The 21,447-nt window shown below is 39.9% G+C and overlaps 1 protein-coding gene across 3 annotated transcripts in view; it reads right to left on the reverse strand.

Annotated features, from left to right (window-relative positions):
• GALNTL6 (polypeptide N-acetylgalactosaminyltransferase like 6) overlaps positions 1–21,447 on the reverse strand; it is a 481,442-nt gene that overhangs the window by 27,778 nt on the left and 432,217 nt on the right. For all 3 annotated transcript variants that reach the window (XM_027676722.1, XM_027676721.1, XM_027676723.1), the window contains one exon: positions 10,621–10,728. In XM_027676722.1, coding sequence (XP_027532523.1) covers positions 10,621–10,728 — 108 coding nt within the window. The remainder of the gene's footprint in view (positions 1–10,620; positions 10,729–21,447) is intronic.

The raw sequence follows: 21,447 nt of genomic DNA on the forward strand, positions 1-21,447 counted from the left end.
AATAATAAAACAAAAGTTACTCCTGCCTGGTAGGGCAGATCATAACACTCGGTTAGCATGGGTTTCCTATCCTTATTACAACTATGCAAACTCAGTAACCATCACACTTCCTTTTAACATAAACATGTCCAGACTAGCAGTAAAACTTCAAATTGCAGTTACTCCCCATGAATTGAATAAAGTCAGGAAGACTTGCTGTTCTGAAAGCTGGTCTGGTGCAACCTTGCACAAAAAAGGTAAACATAATTTACATTCCTATTCGGAATGCACTAACCCTGCATGTCCTTGGAGCAAAATCACAGGCTGTGCAAGATGAGATGGGTGAACTCATGTAAGCTGAAAATCCCCATTCTGTGGCTGTTTAGAAGCATGATAAATTGCCCTATGTGAAGAACCTCTTAGGATCCTAACTTTTCTCTGCAAATTATGGCAGTGAGTTGCTGGGCTTTTACTCACCTTATCATAACAAAAAGGAGCCCAATGTTGAGGAGCACAACCAAAATGAGAGCCCTCATCTCTGAACAGTTTAAGGCCCACCAATCAAGTGACTTACTGTAAAGCAAGGATGTGATATCAAATCTTTTACAGGTCTTCCAGAGCTGCCCTTCCCATAATCTAGGTGAATGTCTGATATAGTGGATGAAGAAAGGAGGATGGTCACTTCCTTCTTGCCTGAGCCCTAGGTGATGGACATCAGCATATTAAGCCCTACAAGTGGAAATGGTTTTGAATAGATACCCAATTTTGACAGACACTATTTGTAAAACAGGTGCTAAGGAGTTTGATAGGATTTTACTCTGTGTGTGTGTATGCTGATGCAGAACTTACAAAGGAGTTTAAGAGCCTACCAGACAAAGCAGCATTTTGTGAATGTCTTATAGCACCATTTAAGCACTCATCTCTTTTTCATCATCATGAGATAGTTAAGTCTCACAGTGAAACTAATCTACAAAGAATTTAGAACGAGCAAATTAAAAGTTGTATTTGAATCTTCTTGATTTCTCTCCTGTTACTCTTCATGCAACCTTCTAAAGAAAACTACTTTAAATGGCAGTTTTGCAAATGGCATTAAATATCTTTATCAAAATAAGAAGAATCAGCTGTGGCATATCTTTCTGCTAGATCACTCTTGTTTGGATTAAATCTGAACACCTCATGTAAATGCATGCAGAAAGGAAAAATGAAACATAGAATCATAGAATCATTATATTGGAAATGACCTCAAAGAGCACAGTCCAACTCTTAATCCAGCACTACAAAGTCCACCACTAAACCATGTCCCTAAGTGCATCATCTATATGTCTTTTAAATACCTCCAGAGATGGTGATTCAACCAGTTCCCTGGGCAGCCTGTTCCAATGCTTGACAACATGTTTTTACAGCTGAAAATGGTGTAGCTTAGCTTAGTTGACAAATTCATTGCAAGGCTACAGATGTCCAGATTGGTTACTCTTAATAGGAAAAAAAGGGGGAAAAAATAGCAATTAAATGAAGATCAATTAAATATTAATTAGTTACATGAATTGACACACAATATAAGGAAGTCACAGAGACTCTAGATGGGCATCTGAGGAGTTTCTCAGAACCTATCCAAGAAGATCAATAATAATTCAGTCTCTGTTTTGTCATTTTCAGTGAAAAATTTCTGATTGAGAATAAATAAGGCACAGTGATATTTCAGTAGATGCATGTTTCTATATGTAAGATAGTGGCAGCTGTCATCAAGAAGCTGTGAGATTACAACAGTAATGGCAACCACACTGAGTCATCAGCTGTCATCAGTTGCTCATTTACACATTCTTGATATAATTTTAATCACTTGTAATTCTTTACCACTGTAAAGACATTTAGACAAGTTTTATTTAAGTTTGTATGAACTCACACTTAAGACTGTGCCTTTGCTTTGTATTTTCATTCAACAGTAGTCTACAAGACAGTAAGTTACAATGTCACTGATAGGTGTATGTAATCGTTCAACCTCAGCTGACATCTAAGCACTCACTCAGTCCGCCTCAAAGGAACGGGAGAGAGAATCAGAAGAGTAAAAGTGAGAAAACTCATGAGTTGAGATAAAGACAGTTTAACAGGGAAAGGAAAAGCTCTGCATACAAGCAAAGCAAAACAAGGAATTAATTCACCACTTCCCATGACCAGGCAGGTGTTCAGCCATTCCCAGGAAAGCCAGGGTCCATCACGTGTAATGGTTAGTTGGGAGGACAAAAACCATCACTCCAAATGTCCCTCCTTCCTACTTCTTCCCCCAGCTTCATATACTGAGCCTGATTCCATATGATATGGAATATCCTTTTGGTGAGCAGGGATCAGCTGTCCTGGCCGTGTCCCCTCCCAGCTTCTTGCTGGTGGGGTGGGGGTGAGGAACAGAAAAGTCCTTGACACTGTGCAAGCACTGCTCAGCAGTAAGGAAGATATCTCTACATGGATAACAGTTTCCAGCACAAATCCAAAACACAGTTCCATACTAACTACTCTCCTGAAAATGAACTCTACCCCAGCCAAAGCCAGCCCATTAGACTTTAGTAAAGGAGTTTAAATCAACTTGATTGGAGAAAGTGAAATAAGGACTTCTGCACTTGAAAAAAAAGAAAATTTTTCATGGGCCATTTTGTTCAGTGAGTAAGGAAGACACATCTTTCTGATCAAATGACTGTCCCTTCTTTTTAAGTCTGTAAGATCACCTGTCGGTTTCAAGAGATGTAATATTACTCAAATAAACACAGTGAGAAGAAAGCAGACACAGTCCGAATGGAAAAGCAGAGTGAGACAGGGACACGCCAAAGGACAGGTTCATAAATATTACCTCTAAGCAAGGTTTAACTAGATTAGTCCCTAATATGAGAGGGGTAGTTCCACATTTCAGAGCAGTGGCTGGTGTACTGGCTTGCAACGACAGCACTTATACGAGAGCTACCTTGCTGTACTGCGAGCCAGCACACCTCCATCCTCTAGTTGCATCTTTTCCAATTAATATTCTAGATGCAGCAGTTAGGCTAATATAAAAACGTAATTCCTGTTCTTAGTTTCTGCAGATGTTCTAAAGTATATCAGGTGTCACTGAAGGAGCACAATGGTTCTATTATTTGTTTCACTTCACCTGCATAACCTGTTTTTTCTTCTTTTGTGTCTATCTCATTGCATGAAACTGACCCTGATCCCAATCAACAGACTTTACTTTTGTCAATATTAAACTACTACAGGAACATTTGAATCCTGTAATGAGTTCCTGTTGTCCTGTATTTAATCTGAACATGTTCCAGGAAGTGGGATGTCACCAGCTGCTGTAGTCTTATTTGTCATGTTAGTCACTTCTCTCATCAGCCAGGACATCAAAAATCACTCACAATTATGCCAATCAAATATGAATCACCACAGCATGTCTGAGGCCCAACTGTATTTCAGTTGTGAAATACAAGATAGGATATGACTGCTTATTTGCTAGGAATAACATAACAGTCTCAGCAACAACTGACATATTAATCTCTTTTCCTTTCTAGTAAAATTCCAGTGGGGTTATTTTCACTCCACCTACATCATCTTCCTAATATAAATGTCTTCTATTTTTGTTTTGCGAAGGACAGTGTTGTTGCTACTTCAAAATGGGTGCCCTGTTTACCTCTGGAAGCAGCTGTATTTAATTTGGCTGGAAATAATATAATACACAGTTTGTTTTACATAAAATATATTTTAAAAGTGCATTAGGATCCAGCCAGCCAACACAACTATACTTCATGTTCCTCTGGAATACTGGTAGCATAATGTTACAATAAATCATCACAGAGGAGAAGAACAAAGTATGGCTGGAGGAACTCATCCAACAAGTATGGATTAATATGCCAGATGCAACAGGGTAAAAACTCCAGAGCGCTTACAGGGAGAAAAATAGTCCCCTCAATTTCATGCAAAGGTCTTTCCATCAGTGTCAGAATACAACCGTTTATCATTTCTGTGTATTTTTTCAGTGGAAAAACAATAAAACAGTTCCTGGACACTAATTATGGTCTTGTGATGTTCAGGACTCAATACCTAAGCTGCTCACATCATTTAAGTCTTAATGGGGGTTTTCATACCATTCCCCTTCTCACCTAACTCCCTTTTAACTTAGGCAGTGCTACTGTTTGTCAGTATTTCCCCCTCTTGGGTATCTTATTTTTGGTCCTTTGCACTGAACTATGTCTATAACCTAACTGGGTTTCATTCCAGCAGTGATTTGTGTTTCTGTAAAAAAAACCCAAATCAACAACAAAATCCCTACTAAATAAAGAAATGTCTGCAGGCATAAAAGAAATGCTTCTGCAGGGAGGACAGTATTCTAACTAGGTGATGTATATAAATAAATCTTCTAAGAGTTATCACAGCTGGCAGAGAAGTAAGAGACTATTTTTTCTCAGCCTGTAGTCTGCAAATACCTAGAACTGAAATTCCACAGATGTCATCTGAAAACATCCAGGATTTCATTCTCGCTATAAAGGTCTGCATCTCCACCACACACAAAAATAATAATTTAAGATCTATGCGCTGGAAAAAAGGGAAAAAATACAAAAAACCCCAGTCCACTAACTAAAGGTTACACCTCTGGCTCACTTGAGGCCAGCCTGAGGGGCTTGGAGGGCAGGGATGGTCCTGGTACTGGTGAAGATACTGCCTGACTCCATCTCTGTGTCTGTGGGGGAGCTCTGGAAAACAGTGATGCTGTAAGAACATCTCTGCAAATTTTCTGGCTGCTGCCATGCTTGCTTTCTGGACTCATACCCTGTGGGCACATACAGACCATAGTCCATCCCTGCAGCTAAGCCTGGAAGAATTTAGGGGCTTGACTCCAAACAGATTCCTTTAGTCTTGTGGCTTGGGTTTCACTTCACCTGCAGCCTACAGAACAAATTCTGAAAAGTAGCTACCACCACTTTGATGTTGCTATTGTCCAAAACTATCTAGTTGTCCATCTTCTTTGTGTTCCTTTTGGATAGCTGAGCTGTCTGTCCTATTGCATTTATTAATTTAAAAGCAAACCTTCTATTCAGATTAGAGAAAACATAAAAAAAAGCACAAAAAAATTTTTGTTTGATTTTTTGTTTTCAAGGATTAGATGATCACAGAATCACATAATGGGTAAGGTTGGCAGGGACCACAGTGGTCATCTGGTCCAACCTCCCTCATGCAGGGTCATCCTAGAGGTTGTACAGGTTGAACATTGCACAGGTTCTTGTACAGATGGTTCTTGAGTATCTCCAGTGAGGGAGATTCCACAACCTCTCTGGGCAATCTCTTCCAGTGCTCAGTCACCCACACAGTACAGAAATGCTTCCTCATATTCAGGTGGAACTTCCTGTACATCAGTTTCTGCCCATTGTTTCTCATCCTATTGCTTGGCACTACTGAGAAGAGCCTGGTCCATCCTCTTGACACCCTCCCTTCAGATACTGATAGACATTGATGAAGTCCCCTCTCAGTTGTCTCTTCTCAAGGCTGAGAAGGCCCAGCTCCCTCAGCCTTTCCTCGTAAGAGAGATGCTCCAGTCCCTTAATCATCTTTGTCACCCTCCACTGGACCTGCTCCAGGAGCTCCATGTCTCTCTTGTACTGAGGAGCCCAGAACTGGACAAAGCACTCCAGGTGTGACCTCTCCAGGGCTGAGTAGAGGGGCAGGATCACGTTCCTCGACCTGCTGGCAATGCTCTTCCAAATGGACCCCAGGATACCATTGGCCTTTTTGGCCACAAGGGCACACTGCTGGCTCATGGACAGATTGTTGCCCACCAGGACCCCCTTCTCCACAGTGCTGCTCTCCAGCAGATCAGCCCCCAGCCTATACTGGTGCCTGGGATTATTCCTTCCCAGGTGCAGGACCCTGCCTTTGCCTTTTTTGAATTTCAGACAATTCTCTGCCCATGTCTCCAACATGTCAAGGTCCCTCTGAAGGGCTGCACAGCCCTCTGGGATATCGGTCACTCCTCCCAGCTTTGCATCCTTAGTGACATGGTTGAGGAGGCATCTGCCCCTTCATCAGAGTCATTGATGAATAAGTTAAATAATACTGGGCCTAGTACTGAAACTTGGGGGACACCACTAGTGACAGGCTTCCAAGTAGACCCTGTGCCACTGATTACAATCCTCTGGGATCTGCCATTCAGCCAGCATGCCATCCACCTCACTGGCCACTCATCCAGTCCACACTTCCTGAGTTTGCCTTTGAGAATATTGTGAGAGACAGTGTTGAAAGCCTTGCTGGACTCAAGGATATTAATTTAAATATTTTCTTTGGTACGTTCTTTGCTTGAGAACTTGGTTTAACTAATTTTAATGATGAATTTTTAAATCTCTTAAATGAAAAAAGTTAGAATGGAAACTTAAAAGTTGCACTGTGAATCACAGTTATCTTATAGATGTGCTGTTGCAAGAAAGTGATACTTGCTTGATTCCTAAATAATTTGCTTGTCCCAAGCTGATGATGCAGCTGCTTACTGAGACTGCTGAATCATAACTGACTTTTTGTTACAGTCCTTTGTGCTACAGAGGTGATTGCTAAAAGTGCCAGCAGTGCTCTCTGAACAGAATGCCACACCTATCCATTTGCACTCCGGTCACGACAAAACACAGCCATTACCTAACTGATTCTCCTTGGTTCTTTAACCTGCCTGCAAACTGAATATAAAATGTTCATGGACCATTCTAAGAAACTCCAAAATACTGTTTGCAGCTGGAAAAAATCAGACCAAACTAGTCACAGTATTAAAGGAAGCTCTATTAAAAATGCAAATATGGTCAGAGCACCAGATGGTGTAGCTACAGTGATTTTCTTTGAAGATCCCTTTTGAATCCACACAAAAAGGCTGAACAAATGGTTCAGGTAGGAGTCTGAAACCACCTTTGTCAGTTGAATTCCTGAACCCAAACTCGTGCAAGTTCCAATTTAGTGAAACTGTGTAATGACAGAAATGTCACTGTGCTTGTGCCTGTTAAGTCAGAGGACCACCATGTTCTGGGATCCCATGTCCTGGCACGCAGGGAGGAATTCAACTTAAGGTTAAGATTCACCATGCTGCCGGGTTAGCATCCATCTTGAAATTCAGTGGGATTGCCCTTCCCTTCAGAAAGGCCTAATGTGCTAATGTTCTGTAATTAATGCTAAAATGCTGTGCAAAAAATCTGCAAAAAAATTCTGTGGATATATTCTCTGCATATCCTACAGAAGAGTGAGATTTTATTGATGTATTTCTTATGGCTTTTAGAGAAACACAAATAGCAAAAAACAACCAAAAGGAAATAGGAAACTAAAGAAAACGAATAATAAACTGAGATACACCTAAAAGAAAATGCAAATAATATTCTGAAGCCTAATTTCATAGGTAACTAGCTAAGAGAAAATGGCTTAGTTAGAATTGTTAAAAGGGAAGTAATAGTCAGAAATACCACAAAGCAACTAAAATAATCCAGTACAACAATTCACAAGTTTTTAGGACTTGCATAGGACTTTGAAACTTGGGGGATTTGCTTTCTAAACATGCCTTTCCTAAAACAAACAGGCAAAATTAGTTATTAGTCACTGCAGTTTTGTGCAGAGGTCTGAAATGAATGAATAATTATGTGGTGCTTCCACGTCATAAAGTGGAATCGGTTTTGACATCTGTGTGTCTATTTATATTCCTTTATTTGCAATTGCATGTAAATTGAACATTGACTGCTTTTGGCAAGCAACAACATCCTAAGATATCTCCAGAAAAAAAATATTCATCTTTTTTCTGCATTTGATTGTCAGAATCTGTTTTATAAATCTGTTATGCATGTTTACAGCTTGCTTTACTTTTGCTCTGCACCACCGAACAACTTCACTAACACTAAGAGTGTTTCATATGTGTACACTTTTCAATTTATGGGGGGTGTGGCAGCAACAAATATGCATAAGCTTTGCAGATCTTGAACAATAGATAAGAAGGACATAGAAAACCGATGTCATGATACATAGTGTGTGATACACTAACGGCTATTTAGTGATGGGGAGGCAGAACAAAGGTTTTGACAGCTCTCTCATTTCATAAAGCGTATGTGATCCTCATGCCAGGTCACAGCTCACTAAAAAGATATCTAGGTTAGTCAAGTGTTACATAGCTAGCTGAAACCGTGTGTAGAAACTTGCTGCTAAAAGACAGACAGGTGAAATCCCAAGGGAAGGTAAAATGCTCACTTTAAGGATTATTTGTTAAGGGCAAACATAAGCTGAAACAGCTTGAAAGGAAACCCATGGCATGATTTTGGCTATGCCTGAATTTGTACAGAAGCTCTGTTCTCTTCCTAATTCCAGTCTCCATATCCCTTGTGCTGGTGCTGTAGGATAGGATGGGAAAATCTGTGAATATTTAATGCAGAAGCTGCACAAGGGGAAATTCTCCCTTGAGTAAAGAAGGGCATTTGCAATCATTGATGCAATCATTGATACAATCACAGTTGGGCTTTCTAGGGCTCATTCCTTTGTGAACTGCATCTCCCGCATGCTCCTTTAAACAGCATGGAAAAGGATTAGTAAAAACCTTTGTGGAAACTATTTAGTAGTGAAAAGTACTGCTTTTGGCAGTGGGGATAATACTTCCAGATATTCTTGAGTGTGTTATTCATTATATATTTGAACTAGAGGGAAGTTTTAGATAAAATACTCATAAGGTGTAGACAGCTGAAATATCCAGGCTGCTCCTGTGCATATTTCCCTAGTATTATTTTGGCTAACAGCTCCATTTGGGGCATTTTATTTAGAACACAAGTGGTATTTATCAAAGGGATTGACACACTGAAGATTAATCTGTCCTTTATTTTCTTTTGCTGACTTGGATGAGAGAAAGAGAACATTTTTAGGCTTAAAACTACACACAATTTGATGGGTCAGCACAAAAGTCTCTACCTTGTCTTCTTATTGAGATAGCCCCAAATATGAAAAAATACAGATGCTCTTGTTCCCTAGGCAGGCTCAATACAATGTAAAGAATGTTGTACTGGAAAGAAGCTGTGAATCTGAGAATTCAAAGTTTCTTTTAGTGATAAATTTACATAAATTTACTGAAGCATCATGTTTTGGACTGCCACAACACATAAAAAACTACCCATTATTTGAATGAGAAGGGCAAGGCCCACCACTAGATCTTTCCCCACAAGATATAGGGTGGTGAGTCTGCCTGGGCAGAGATATAATTTTTATAACTGGGAATGTTTTTCAGTAATATTTCATGAGTGATTTATTGAAATCAAGCTAAAATAAATAGTACAGAGAGGCTGCTCGATGGTTCTAAGCACTCACAGTGCCACCAAGAAAGCCAGTGCCACCATGAAAGCCAGTTAAGTGTGTGAACCGCACAAGATGCTAGTAGTCCAAATAGAAATTATTGCATTTTGCTCCTACAGGTAATGCATGAGACAGCATATTCTCTAATGAGATACTATGTGCTGTAATAAAAAACCCCAGAGAATGAGGTTTGAATTTCTTATTTTGAGCTGTGTATGATTTTTGCAGGGGATACCATAAATAAAGCAGTTTAATTCAGGCAGTCCCAAAATCTGGATGGTGCAACTCTGATAGTACACAGAGCTATACTGAGGGAAGATACTAATCTCACAATTTAGTCAATACAGTTTTTGTCCCCACCACTAATCCCATTACTTGATTGTGTGATGCTCTTTTAAGGCAAATCCTTCTTTCTGTCTAGCCAGCTGTCAGGCAGGCAGCACAGGCGGCCTCCTTTTTCTGCTGTGGTTAGTACAGTAAGCCTTGTCCTGTGGTGCTGAAATCATGGATATTTCCCCCTTATAGCAAGAAATTCATTCTTTTATTCATAGCACATTTTCATTATTAAGAAAAAATATGATTCATAAAATATTACCCTTTGGCAATATGCAGACTTTAATATTAATGCCATTTTATTAAAAAAAAATTTCTCTAAAACAGAAAAGATTAAACTCAAGCATGAATAAATACGAGTATCTGCCTGGAAGCTATATCTGTGCCCTTCATCTCCCATCTTTTGACATCCTGTGAACATCTCCAGAAAGTTATAAAACATTTTCTCTTGAGCAAAAAGCCCCTCATGGATATGGATGCGTTCGGTAGTCTTTGAGAAATGTCTAGAGGTCTTGTAATTTCTCACTTTCACAGCTCCAAGCTGGCTGTATTCCACAATCAGGTTTTAAACAATAATCAGACAGTCACTCAAATAATTGTTACTCAGTCCTTTTGCCTCAGAAACTATCCCTTCCATGAGATTCAGCCTGTTCTGTTGACTGATAAGAAAATGTGCATTCAAATTGGTCCTGCTTATAAAAACTATGACTGACAACACTGTGCAGTTTGAGAACTGCAAGCCTTAGGTTATTCCTAGGTTCTTTTGAATCAGCATGAAACATCCTTCTGTGCTGAGACGTCCAACCCTATAATTTTAAGCTTCCATTTTATTCCTGGCAATCTTATCTCTGAAAGGCAGAATAACTGCAGTAATTGCACATCTCATTTCAGAAAAATAAAGAAACATTCATTTTCCATTGTAATGGTTTACTGGAAACTGCTTCACAGGAAATGAAGAGACTGATGATGAATGAAAATGAAAACCAGCAACACCCAATTACTCACCCGTGCTAGGCTGGTTCCAGAAGGGACTTTATATGGGACATACTTCCTGTAGATATGTCCAACTCGAGAGCATGGAACATCATACATGCCACCTCCACACATCCACACCTGAAAAGGAGACAGAAAGCAAGTGAAAGAATGATTCCTTGAAAAAAATGAAGCAAAAAAAAAAAAGCATTTTAAGTAATATGTATGTGAAAATGATACATCGTTCTGTACTGACCCCTCCCACAGTCATGGTGGCCTTCTTGGCATGCTGGTAGGTGGGATGTGGTAACATGACAGACTGTCCTAACCTGAATCTCACTGTAAAAAGCAGAGTATGTTCAAAATAAAATTACAAAACATACTTAGATTAGAATAGAATGGTTTAGGTTGCGTTGGAACGGTCTTTAAAGATCATCTAGTTCCAACCCAATCCAGTATCTACCAATGGTCCTCCTGCAACACAATCAAGGCATTATTGTGTCTGTTGTTTAAAACCTATGAGATCAAAATTTTAAAAGAAGGCTATGTGATTAAAGCAAATCATAAATCAGAAGTAATATTTTTTTCCGAAATACATGGCTTATATTTTGAGTAGTGAATACAGAGCTCAAGTATTAAGATGCTCTTCATTATGTAAAGATGCTTTTCATTTTGTAAAGAAAAGGGAACAAAAATCAATTTCCTTCTGATCTAATTTATGCAGGCAGAGAAAGAACATGCTACTACGTTTCCTCATTAACACTTTAAAACCAAAACAGACAGAACTATCTGGAGTACACAGGTCTGATGCTTCAGGTCCGAGCAACCAAAGCTCAGTCAAAACTGGTGGGAGCTGTAAGCAAGTACTTCACAGTCCTAAAAATCAAGCTGTATCCTGATGGACAGCAAGTAATGAATTTTTCACAATTCTTCACCTAGGATGACTAGGCTTTATCAAGTTTATGTGAGAGCAAGGTTGTGTGCCATGTCAGAAGAACTATGGCAATCATGCCCACCAATGGACATGATTTCCTATGCTCCAGCAATGCAGAGCTCTAACATGGCTATTAGATGACTTATGTAGCATCCTGACAACATTCATAACTTTATAAAGAAAATAAATGTGACTTTGCAAATCAGGGAAATGTAAAACAATAACCCCCCAAGCAGAACCTTTTAAGTATCCTAAAACCACACAACAAGAATTTGAAATTAATTCAGAATGAAAACATCAGTATTATAAACATTGTTTCCTAATCCTGGATAACTAATTTTTTCCCTCACAAATTCAGAACAGAATGACTGTTATTCCACGTAAGGGACACCTGGTTTCAGCTTTCGGCCTTTCAACTGAAAACAAAAAAAAAATCTCAACCCCCTCCCACCCAATTAAAACAATAATCAAACCAAAGCTGAGAAAGAGAGAGAGCTTTTCCTTTCTATATCTCTTCATGTGGACATACATAAAGATGCTTCACTAAACATCTCCATGAATTTGGATGAGAATTTAGGTCCATGCACTACATATATGAGGGAATTTTAGCTGTGTTTGATGCACTCTGGAGCAAAATGACGTGAAATAAGTTTGTGACTGAGACCAAAGCAGAGCAGAACAGGAGTAACTGAAAACAACTGAAAGTTTCACCAACATGTTTCATACAGAAAAGAATTAAACCATAAGTTAACATGCTCTGAATTGAAACAATAGTAACCAGACCCTTAAAAAAAGGTATTGGAAAACATGACGCAATCACATATACTCGACATTCTGCATGAAGCCTGCAGAGAACAATGTGCATCTCTGCACTTTTTTTACATTTTATATTCCATCTCTTTTGTCCTGCCCACCAGCTGGCTGTAGCTACTGGCTTTTTGAAATCACGGGAAAACAAAATTATTAATTCCATTAATTTAAAACATTAGTGAAAATGGGCAAGAGTTTGGCCTCTTTCACTGCGCTTGCCTGATTGTGTTACAGTGGGTATAATATCTGCTTGCTCCTGAAATTCAGCCCCTCAGACTGACTGTGCTATTCATACTGTGAATGGAGAAAAATGGGTTAGAGTGAAGACTTGAGTTGCAAAGTGATTTAGGTAGCTGCTTCTTATGGCTCACTTGTGTATTAGCCCTTAGCTGTTAGCCATGGCATCCAGTTGAGACCTGGTAAAGAAATGCTTGAGGATCTAACAAACCTAAATACACTAGTGTAAATGTTCAAGGAAGGCTTGAAACCAGCAAAAGTGGGGCTTTGTCCTTAAGTTCCATGGACACCCATGTGCAGTCAGGTAGGAGCTGCTGCTTACTACTTCCCATCACAGAATTAACTAAGGCATAGGAGCTCTGGGTAGGTGCTTCTGGTACATGGTAGCATCTCAGCAGAGGAGACAAATTTTGCATGTTAGTAGTATGGCACAGCACAGACAGCTGTCCTGGGTATCACTCTGCAAAATGGAAGCCTCTACGCTGATGAAATGAAGAGTATTTCGGTACCTATTTCTGCGTTGAGGACATGTCATCTGGTCTCCTAGTGAGCACAGTCCTCAGGGAGGAGATTTACTGGCGGGAATGGAGACCCAAATGAATGCTCTGCCTCCATGCCAAAACAGCTCATTAGTATCTAGAGCAATCTTGCATGTAGTCAGGGCATGTGGACATGAAGATCATTTGCTTTAAAAAAAAACCATTTTGTAAAATGCGCCTCCTAAATAAATCTTGAAATCTTCACCTGTTTCATCTCATGTCAGCTAATTCACTGGAAAACATGTGCATAAACATAGTAAAATATCACAAAAATTACAGTGCTAAAATAATGTTGTTCACCTTTCTAACAATACTTCATTTGTATGTTACATCACTTGTACTTTTTTTAATGGGAACCTCCTCTCTGTGGCTATCTTCAAACAATCCACTGCACCAATGAAAGTACAGACCTATACTTAGGATTTGCTCTTGTTTTTTAAATGAAGGTGTCATTTCAAAGGCTAGACAAGTTATTACAGTGATTAATCAAGGCTTCTTAGTCTTTATAAAGTGGGCAGCATAGCAGTTTGACTCAAAGGTCAACCCCTGAATAAATTTAAAAGACAAGAAAGTAGAAAAAAAATATATATACAGGCAAGTATTACTTTAACTGAGGCAATGAGAGCTGAAGTAGACATATACTACATTTCCTCTAAAGCAGTAGCATAGCAGTTAAAAAAAAGGAGAAAAGGAATTAAAAAAAACCCCAAAAAGTCAGATATGCTGAGGCAATAACAAGTGGGAGGAAATAACACAGTGTTAGGCTTATATTTGATAGACATAAAACCTGAAAATGCTGTGCTGCACCTGAGGTATGCTGTGCAGGGTAATTTAAATGAATCTTGGGTTGCCTTGAAGGACATTTAGCAGCTGTTCCTGTTTATCTTTCAGCTTCAGAGTGATATTAAAAGCATTTTTTATATTTTCCTGGGAAGATCAATTCTGGCAACTTTGCCTTTAAAATGTGCATTTTTATGTCACATGTGCTAAATGCAAGAAATTGGAGAATGACTTCTGTGTTAAATATTACAGACCTCCAGTGTACCGTGCAAGGAATTCAGGTGGTGTGGGACATTTGGCAAAATGATACCAGAAGCAATGAAATTCTCAGGATCGCAAATGTCTCCTTCTTACAAAAGTGATGAATCTGGTCTGCAGCTGACATATAAAAATTGAAGATGAAACAAAAATAATGCAATTCCAGTTTGGAAAAATCAAAAGTAGAGTAGTTTATGTGTCAACTAAATACTATCTCACAATTTATCTTTATATAGCTCCTTCCAACAGAATGTTGCCAAACACTTTATAGGGATGGTTGAAAGCAAAAGGCAGGCATTAATACAAGCTTTAAAAGAAATTAATCTGTGGTTATGTGGCTTTGTTCCTGACTGGAGCTCAGATGTCACAGATGCATTTTTTGGCTCTGTTCTACAGCTCCTGTGGGATTTTGGGTGAATCACCCTCTTTTCACATCACTTTTAAAGACATCTTTGTCTTTAAAATTGAATTCTGCCTTCTCTTGTGGTTTCCCCTCCTGCTGCCTTATCTCTCTGGTTTATGAGTGATCCAGCCAGGAGACTATCTGGAAAACGTAAATACTGTGCATACGAGACTGAATCTCCAATCCATATCATACACTGTAATCATAATTACTGTAGCAAGAGACTCATTATTTTTGAGCAGTGGAGGATGTGTCGCTGCGGAACAGGAACATAAACATGCAGCAAATTATGCAAAGGATTTAAATGGTATTGAATGGACTTTGGATCAGACTTCAAAACTAATTGAGAAATATACTGCTGCTGAGAGCAACAAGACAGACAACAGTGAGAGACACTGAAATGGACAGAAAAAAACAAACAGAAAAAAACCAAACCAAACCAGTAAACTGGTGGAAGAGAAATATAAAGTATTTCGTACTAAGGCGACAGCTTGGTGCTCCCCATATACATGCAAGAGGGATGGACTACAAACAGGAGAAACGTATTACAACAATGAGGCTGAAAAAGTCGTAGAAAATAAGATTACAGAAACCTTTTGGGATTTTTCAGTCACTCTTATTGAAACAGAACCCAAAAGAACAGATTTGGCAGTAGAAGAAAAGGAAAAAGAAGTATATTTTCCTGTGAACTTTTATGTGTGGTGAGAATGTTCAGCTAACTGAAAAAAATGTGAAAAATAGGATCACTGACTGCAAATGGGTTCACAAACTGCAAAACCATTTACTGGAAGTGCAGTGGGATTTCCTGTCAGGGATATTAAAATCATACTGTGTAAACTGGGAACTGACGACGCTGGGTATTTCAACAATACTCACCGGCACCTCTAAAATTCTGAGAAAACTCGCAGTATTCCACATTTGTCAGTTCTTCATATAGATTACAACTGCATTGACAAGTGATAATGCTCCCCTACTCCCTATCTCCTGCCAAAATTGACAGCTGTGGAGGGAATGAATAATGATTATGATGATAATGGTGATAAAGAAAGGGATTAATGACCTTGGAGGTGTGTTTTGGAAAACAGGGATGAAGAGAATCTGGAAGATGTGTTGGCATGGATAAGGATAAAACAACTCTAGATACAGCTTCAAGAGGAGGGATCTCCATTGGCATTTTTGTTAAGGTATGACTTATGATGCCTAAGGAATGTCCAGTGTAAAAGATTGTATTAGGTTTGTGTTGCAAGGTTTTGGTAGCAGGGGGGGCTACAGGAGTGACTTCTGTGAGAAAATACCAGAAGTTTCCCCCATGTCCAACAGAGCCAATGCCAGTTAGCTCCAAGATGTACTAACTACTGGCCAAGGCCATCAGTGGTAGTGATAGCTCCTCCAGGATAACAGATTTAAGAAGGGGAAAAGTTACTGTGCAATTTTAGCCAGAGAGAGGAGTGAGAACATGTGAGATCAACAGCCCTGCAGACACCAAGGTCAGTGCAGAAGAAGGGGAAGGGTGCTCCAGGTACTGGAGCTGAGATTCGCTTGCAGCCTGTAGTGCAGACCATGGTGAGGCAACTGTCCTCTTGTAGCCCATGGAGTTCTGTGGTGGAGCAAATATCCACTGGCAGCTCCTGGTGGACCCCATGCTGGAGCAGGGGAAGAGTGTGAGGAGTCTTCCTCCTGAGAAGGAGCAGCAGAGACAACATGTGATGAACTGACTTCAGTCTCCACTCCCCATCCCCCTGAGGGCAAGGAGGTAGAGAAAATAAGGAGTGAAGCTGAGCTCGAGAATAGGAAGGGGGTGGGGAGAAGATGTTTTGAGATTTGGGTTTATTTCTCATTGCCCTACTCTGATTTGATTGGTAATAAATTAATTTTTCCCGAAGTCAAGTCAGTTTTGCCCATTATAGTAACTGGTCTCTCCCTGCCCTTACCTTCACTGATGAGCCTTTTGTTATATTTTCTCTCCCCTGTCCAGGTGAGGAGACGACTGACAGAGCAGTTTTGCTGGGTACCTGGCATACAGCCAAGGTCAACCCACCACAAGGAACTCAAGAAACACAGGAAGTTAGTATCTTTCACTACTCTGTGTTTTAGTGATTACTACATAAGCTGTATCTGTCTAAGAAATTTAAATTTAGGATTTTCTAAAGAGTGGTTTCCCTTGTTATTGAGAAGAGATGAGAAGAGATGTGTAGTGGTTTGAGCCAGGTTTTCCCCCTGAAACTAGGAAAGTGGTAACCCCCAGGGGGTGGTGACCCTTGGGGTTTGACCCAATCAGTGCTCCTGCAAAATATAAACATATCTCTGGAGACCGGAAAAGAAGCAGTAGTACTTGTTGTTAGAAGAAGAAGAGGTGGCCATGTTGTAGAAGCCACGAAGAAGGGGCTCAGGGCCCCTGGGGGCTTTGCCCCCCCCCCAGCCCCCGGTTGGGGGGCTGCAGGGACTCGGAACAGTGTCAGACTGGACTGAGTGCCTGTGGCTAGGAGCTGGGGGAGTTTCTCCCCGGTAGGAGCAGTGGGAGATGCTGGGAGCAGCAGCAGAGACAGCAGTGTCCGAAGAGCAGTGGCAAAGAGCCAACTGATAAAGACCAGAAAAGCAGCAGATGCCGGTATGCAGCTATGGAAGACACAGAGATGTCTGAGGAGAAGGAAGAAGCAGCAGCAGGAAGAGAACCGAGCCAGCAGCAGGAACAGAGTTTTGCGGGGTAAGAACTGGACAAACCAAAACCCCCAAACTCGCTAGAGACCCCTCTGAGAAAGAGGAGGGGGTGGTGGACTAAGAAGAGTCCTAAAGTGCAGTATGCACTGCTGAGAGGAGCGAAGAAGCTCCGGCCTCCTGAGAGCCAGGACGGCCAAAGGAATGTGTGTGTGTGGGGTGACCTTGGCTCCCCCCTGCTCCAGCTTCAGAGAAGCTGGCAGCCATCTTTGAGTCAGAGCATGAGAGCTCTGTGAAGGGGCTTGGATTCCCCTGAGGATACCAGACCCCGGTGCTTCGTGATATGACCATGGTGTAGCGGCCGTGTCTGGGGTTACGCAGCCCATGGAAAGACCCCCGTTTTGAGGACGGAGGGCCGAGGGGCTTGGAGACCCCCTCGTGTGTGCTGGCAGAGAGCCAGCAACTACTACTACTACCTGGAAGAGAAGAAGAGAGCCTGCTGCCTAGAGAGACCTGCTGCTCAGAGACTGGAAGGGGTCTTTTCTTCTTCTTCTCTCCTGGACTTTTATTTGGAGAGAGAAGAGATTTGGCCCATTGTAAATATTATTGTCATGGTAGAGATAGATATAGAGTTAAGATTGTATGCAGTGTATTATAGTATAAGTATTTATTTGTACAGTCCTGTAATATATTCCTTTCCCCCCATATTGAGTCTTGTGTTTTTGTCTGGAAAACCCATCTCACATGGGGTTGAGATATGGGAGGGGGGGGGCTAGGAATCAGAATTGGATTTGGGCTTTTTCAAACCATGACAAGATGCAATTAATCAGGTGAGTTCCAGTGTTTCGCCAGCTTTCACAAGTCCAGCACACGTATTGTCAGCAAGATGTCATACGTCTTTTTAATTAAAAAAAAAAATGATCCTGATGCTGCCAAAAAAATAAAATCCTGCACATTTTCCTACGTAACAATTAATCTAAGAAACTATTTAATAAAGACTATTTAATAAACTATTAATAAAAATTAATACAAATTTAATAAACACATGGTTTGTGGCTGTGAAACCATCCACTGAATGTGTATGTGTGTGCTCTGATTTGGAAACACGAGTTAATCAGAATGGCACCCTGTGCTATGCTTGCTGCTGTCCTCTGCAGTGATGTTTGCAAGCAAGAAGAGAACAAAAGAGAAATATGTTTGGTTTTGTAGTGTGGAAATAAAGGTCAAGCAAATTTTTAAGCAGCAACTCTTTTTTACCTGCCACTGTGTGTTCCTGACCACTCAGCACCTGGAATAGACACGCCTGAAGTTTGAGGAAGCTCCTTTTTCTGCTGTGGCACAATTCCAAACGTCACGGAAACATTACAAAGCATACTGTATTTTGGAGAAAGTTATTGAATGTACAATGAGATAATGCAACCTCCCCCTCATAAAAAGAAGTTTGGTGTCTGTCACATCAGGTCATACCTAGTGAAACAGTTGGAGACAAACATCAGAATTGACACTTTCCCTCCAAGCTTCCCAGCCCCGAGTACCTTTCCTAAAGTCTGGTTCAACCTCCACTCGTCCTACTAATCTAATTTTTAATTGGTCCTTGAACTCTGTCTTAGCGTGTTGAACTCATAAAGCAATATGGCTATTATTAGTAATTCCTTTGAGCTTGCACATCTATAATTCCTTAAATTTAAACTGTTGATAAAATCTGAGGCTAAGACTGGATCCAGCTGCACCCAGGCTCCTCTCTGAGAAGGAGTTTAGAAAACAAGGGAATCCTTTCTGCACCTTATGACTCAATGGCAGGGCTTCTTTAATAAACTTTGCCTAAAAGCCTTCCACTCCCCCCATGACAGGCCACACTTTGCATTCACGGTGTCTCATTTGCTTTGTAGCAAACACTCCTGTAACTTGATGCATGGGGATGATTGTGAATGTCTCTGGTACAGAAATGCAGAGGCTTTTGGTTGAGAAAATGCTTTTCTTTAAGAGGATCTTGATTGTTAAGTGATCTTTTTTCTGCATAATGTGTGAATGTTTCTGTGGAGTCAAGTTCATTCCAACATTTGGGCAATCCTCCACATAACTTATTCTATGTCTGCCACCACTGAATTTGAACATATAAACTTGATATTTGATACTTGACATACACACTTGTGAAAAATCTTCCTGAACATACCTGAAAGCCTTCCTTTGCAGCAAAATGTTGGCTGTGCTAATTAACAACATGCCACAGCCTACCCAGATTCTATAGTACCTGGACATATTGTTAAAATGTTAATCAGAATGGTTACAGTTGTACGTCAATCCATAGAATTTAAAATGCATCACTGAGGCTGGGAAATGGTCTGCAAACACTCCTCACTCCAGCTCACAGAGCAGAGCAATGAGTTCAAGATGAATCACACACTACTTCATTTCAGGAAGCACAGAGCTTTTGCTCTGACATTCATCCCTCCATAACTGCATCACTGTATTTGAATTAACCACAACAACCTCCCATCTGACATGAGGAAGGTCATGTCATCAGCACAGTCTCCATTTACAGCAGATATACTGTTTACTGATTTACTCTTATAATGCAGCTCTTGTGCAAATGAATCTCATAGTTAAAAACAAGACATATGAAGAACGTAAAAGGAACACTGTGTCTATCTCTCAGATTAAAGATCAGTCTGAAACAGTCCTCTATATGCGAACTTCACACAATTGTGGGACATTTTGAATCAGCTTCTCTTTGCAACTTCTTAATGAAAACCAATCATATTTTTACAAAATACTTAAGAATTAGTTGAATCAAAGAAGAAATGTGTGAAAATAGCTAACTATCTGGTGGTTAGAGATGTTCTTGTGGCAGGATACTTGAAATAATTATTTGCCAGGCAAATTAATGTAAGACATGGCATCGACACATGGCACTCATCCTACAACAATTCCACAGGCCATAGATGTAACACTCTGAGAAAAAGTAAATTGTAGTTTCAGATTCACTCAAGTAGCCACAAAAATTGAACCAATCTGGTTGTTTGGCTTTTTCACTGACTTTGTAACAGTTTCCAAGTTCACCACCTTACCAAGTTTTGCGAATAAATCTGGTAAATTGAACTGTCTAGCTAACTTGTCCTCAGTTAAATAAGTTTTAAGATGACTGAATCTATAGCTACAGTAAAAACTGTTGAAGCAGAAACCTTTCCCAAGGTGACAGTGGTGATTCTGATATAATAAACCCCAGTGCTTTCTGTTTCTCCCTTCCACCTCCATGATTTTTCTCCCTTTTTTTTGTTATTCCAAACCAAACAGCAGTCTTTTTAAAACTTACATCTATTAAATTCTTCCAATGGGAAGTTACTCCTATTTGGCAATCATCATTAAAGACTATTTTTTTTCTTTTAACACTAGTAAGAAAGGAGAGGGATCCTAATGTCATTATTATATTAACAAGATGGATTCAGAGATATGTCTGAAATGAGATCAAATGTGACACAGCTGCCTCCAAAAAAAAATTGTCAGTTGAACAAAACACACTGGGACAATCTGGTATCTCAATTTCCAGTTGTGTTACCATGGTTTCTATACAAAGTCTGGAGAGCACTACAAGTATATTCTTTATGATGATAAATATAAGGAGTATTTGAAATAGGATAATAAAATCATGGGTGATCTGTTCAGAGACCATTGTGACAGTTACAGGTAACTACTTATATTTGCCTCTGAAACAATCTAAACAGACAGAAGGTAAATCAATATATTCTAAATATATGGCCTAGCTATTGGGTTTTCCCTACCTTCTTGTTTTATTTTGCTGAGGTATAAAAATGATTTGGAGAAATATGAGAGTAAGACAGTTAATGCAAAACATTTTGATGTTCCTGGTAACTCCTGTAAAGGCAGCCTGGAAGCCCAGTGTTGGCTCACACTGTATGGTTTGCCTCAGCACTGTTGTTTTAATTGCTGTTGAAACTCAGATTCAACAAGATGTATGATATTAGTCATGGCTGACACACTGAATTTATTTACAGAGCTTTAAACTGACAGAGTCTGGAAGTACCTGAAGGTAAATTTGAATTCTAATTTCAGTTCCAAGCTATATTCAAATACGTTTGACTCAGTTCACCTATGTCATGAAATTCTATCAAATCATTGAAAAACTTTGCATGTAGAGACTTTGCATGTGAGGCAAAGTTCTTGTGTCTTTGGGTATATTGGAACAAAATAAACTCAGTTTTCAAAATTAGACATGTTAGTCCTCA

Source organism: Neopelma chrysocephalum, unplaced genomic scaffold, assembly GCF_003984885.1.
Source record: "Neopelma chrysocephalum unplaced genomic scaffold, ASM398488v2 Primary Assembly neopelma1_42, whole genome shotgun sequence".
NCBI lineage: Eukaryota > Metazoa > Chordata > Aves > Passeriformes > Pipridae > Neopelma > Neopelma chrysocephalum.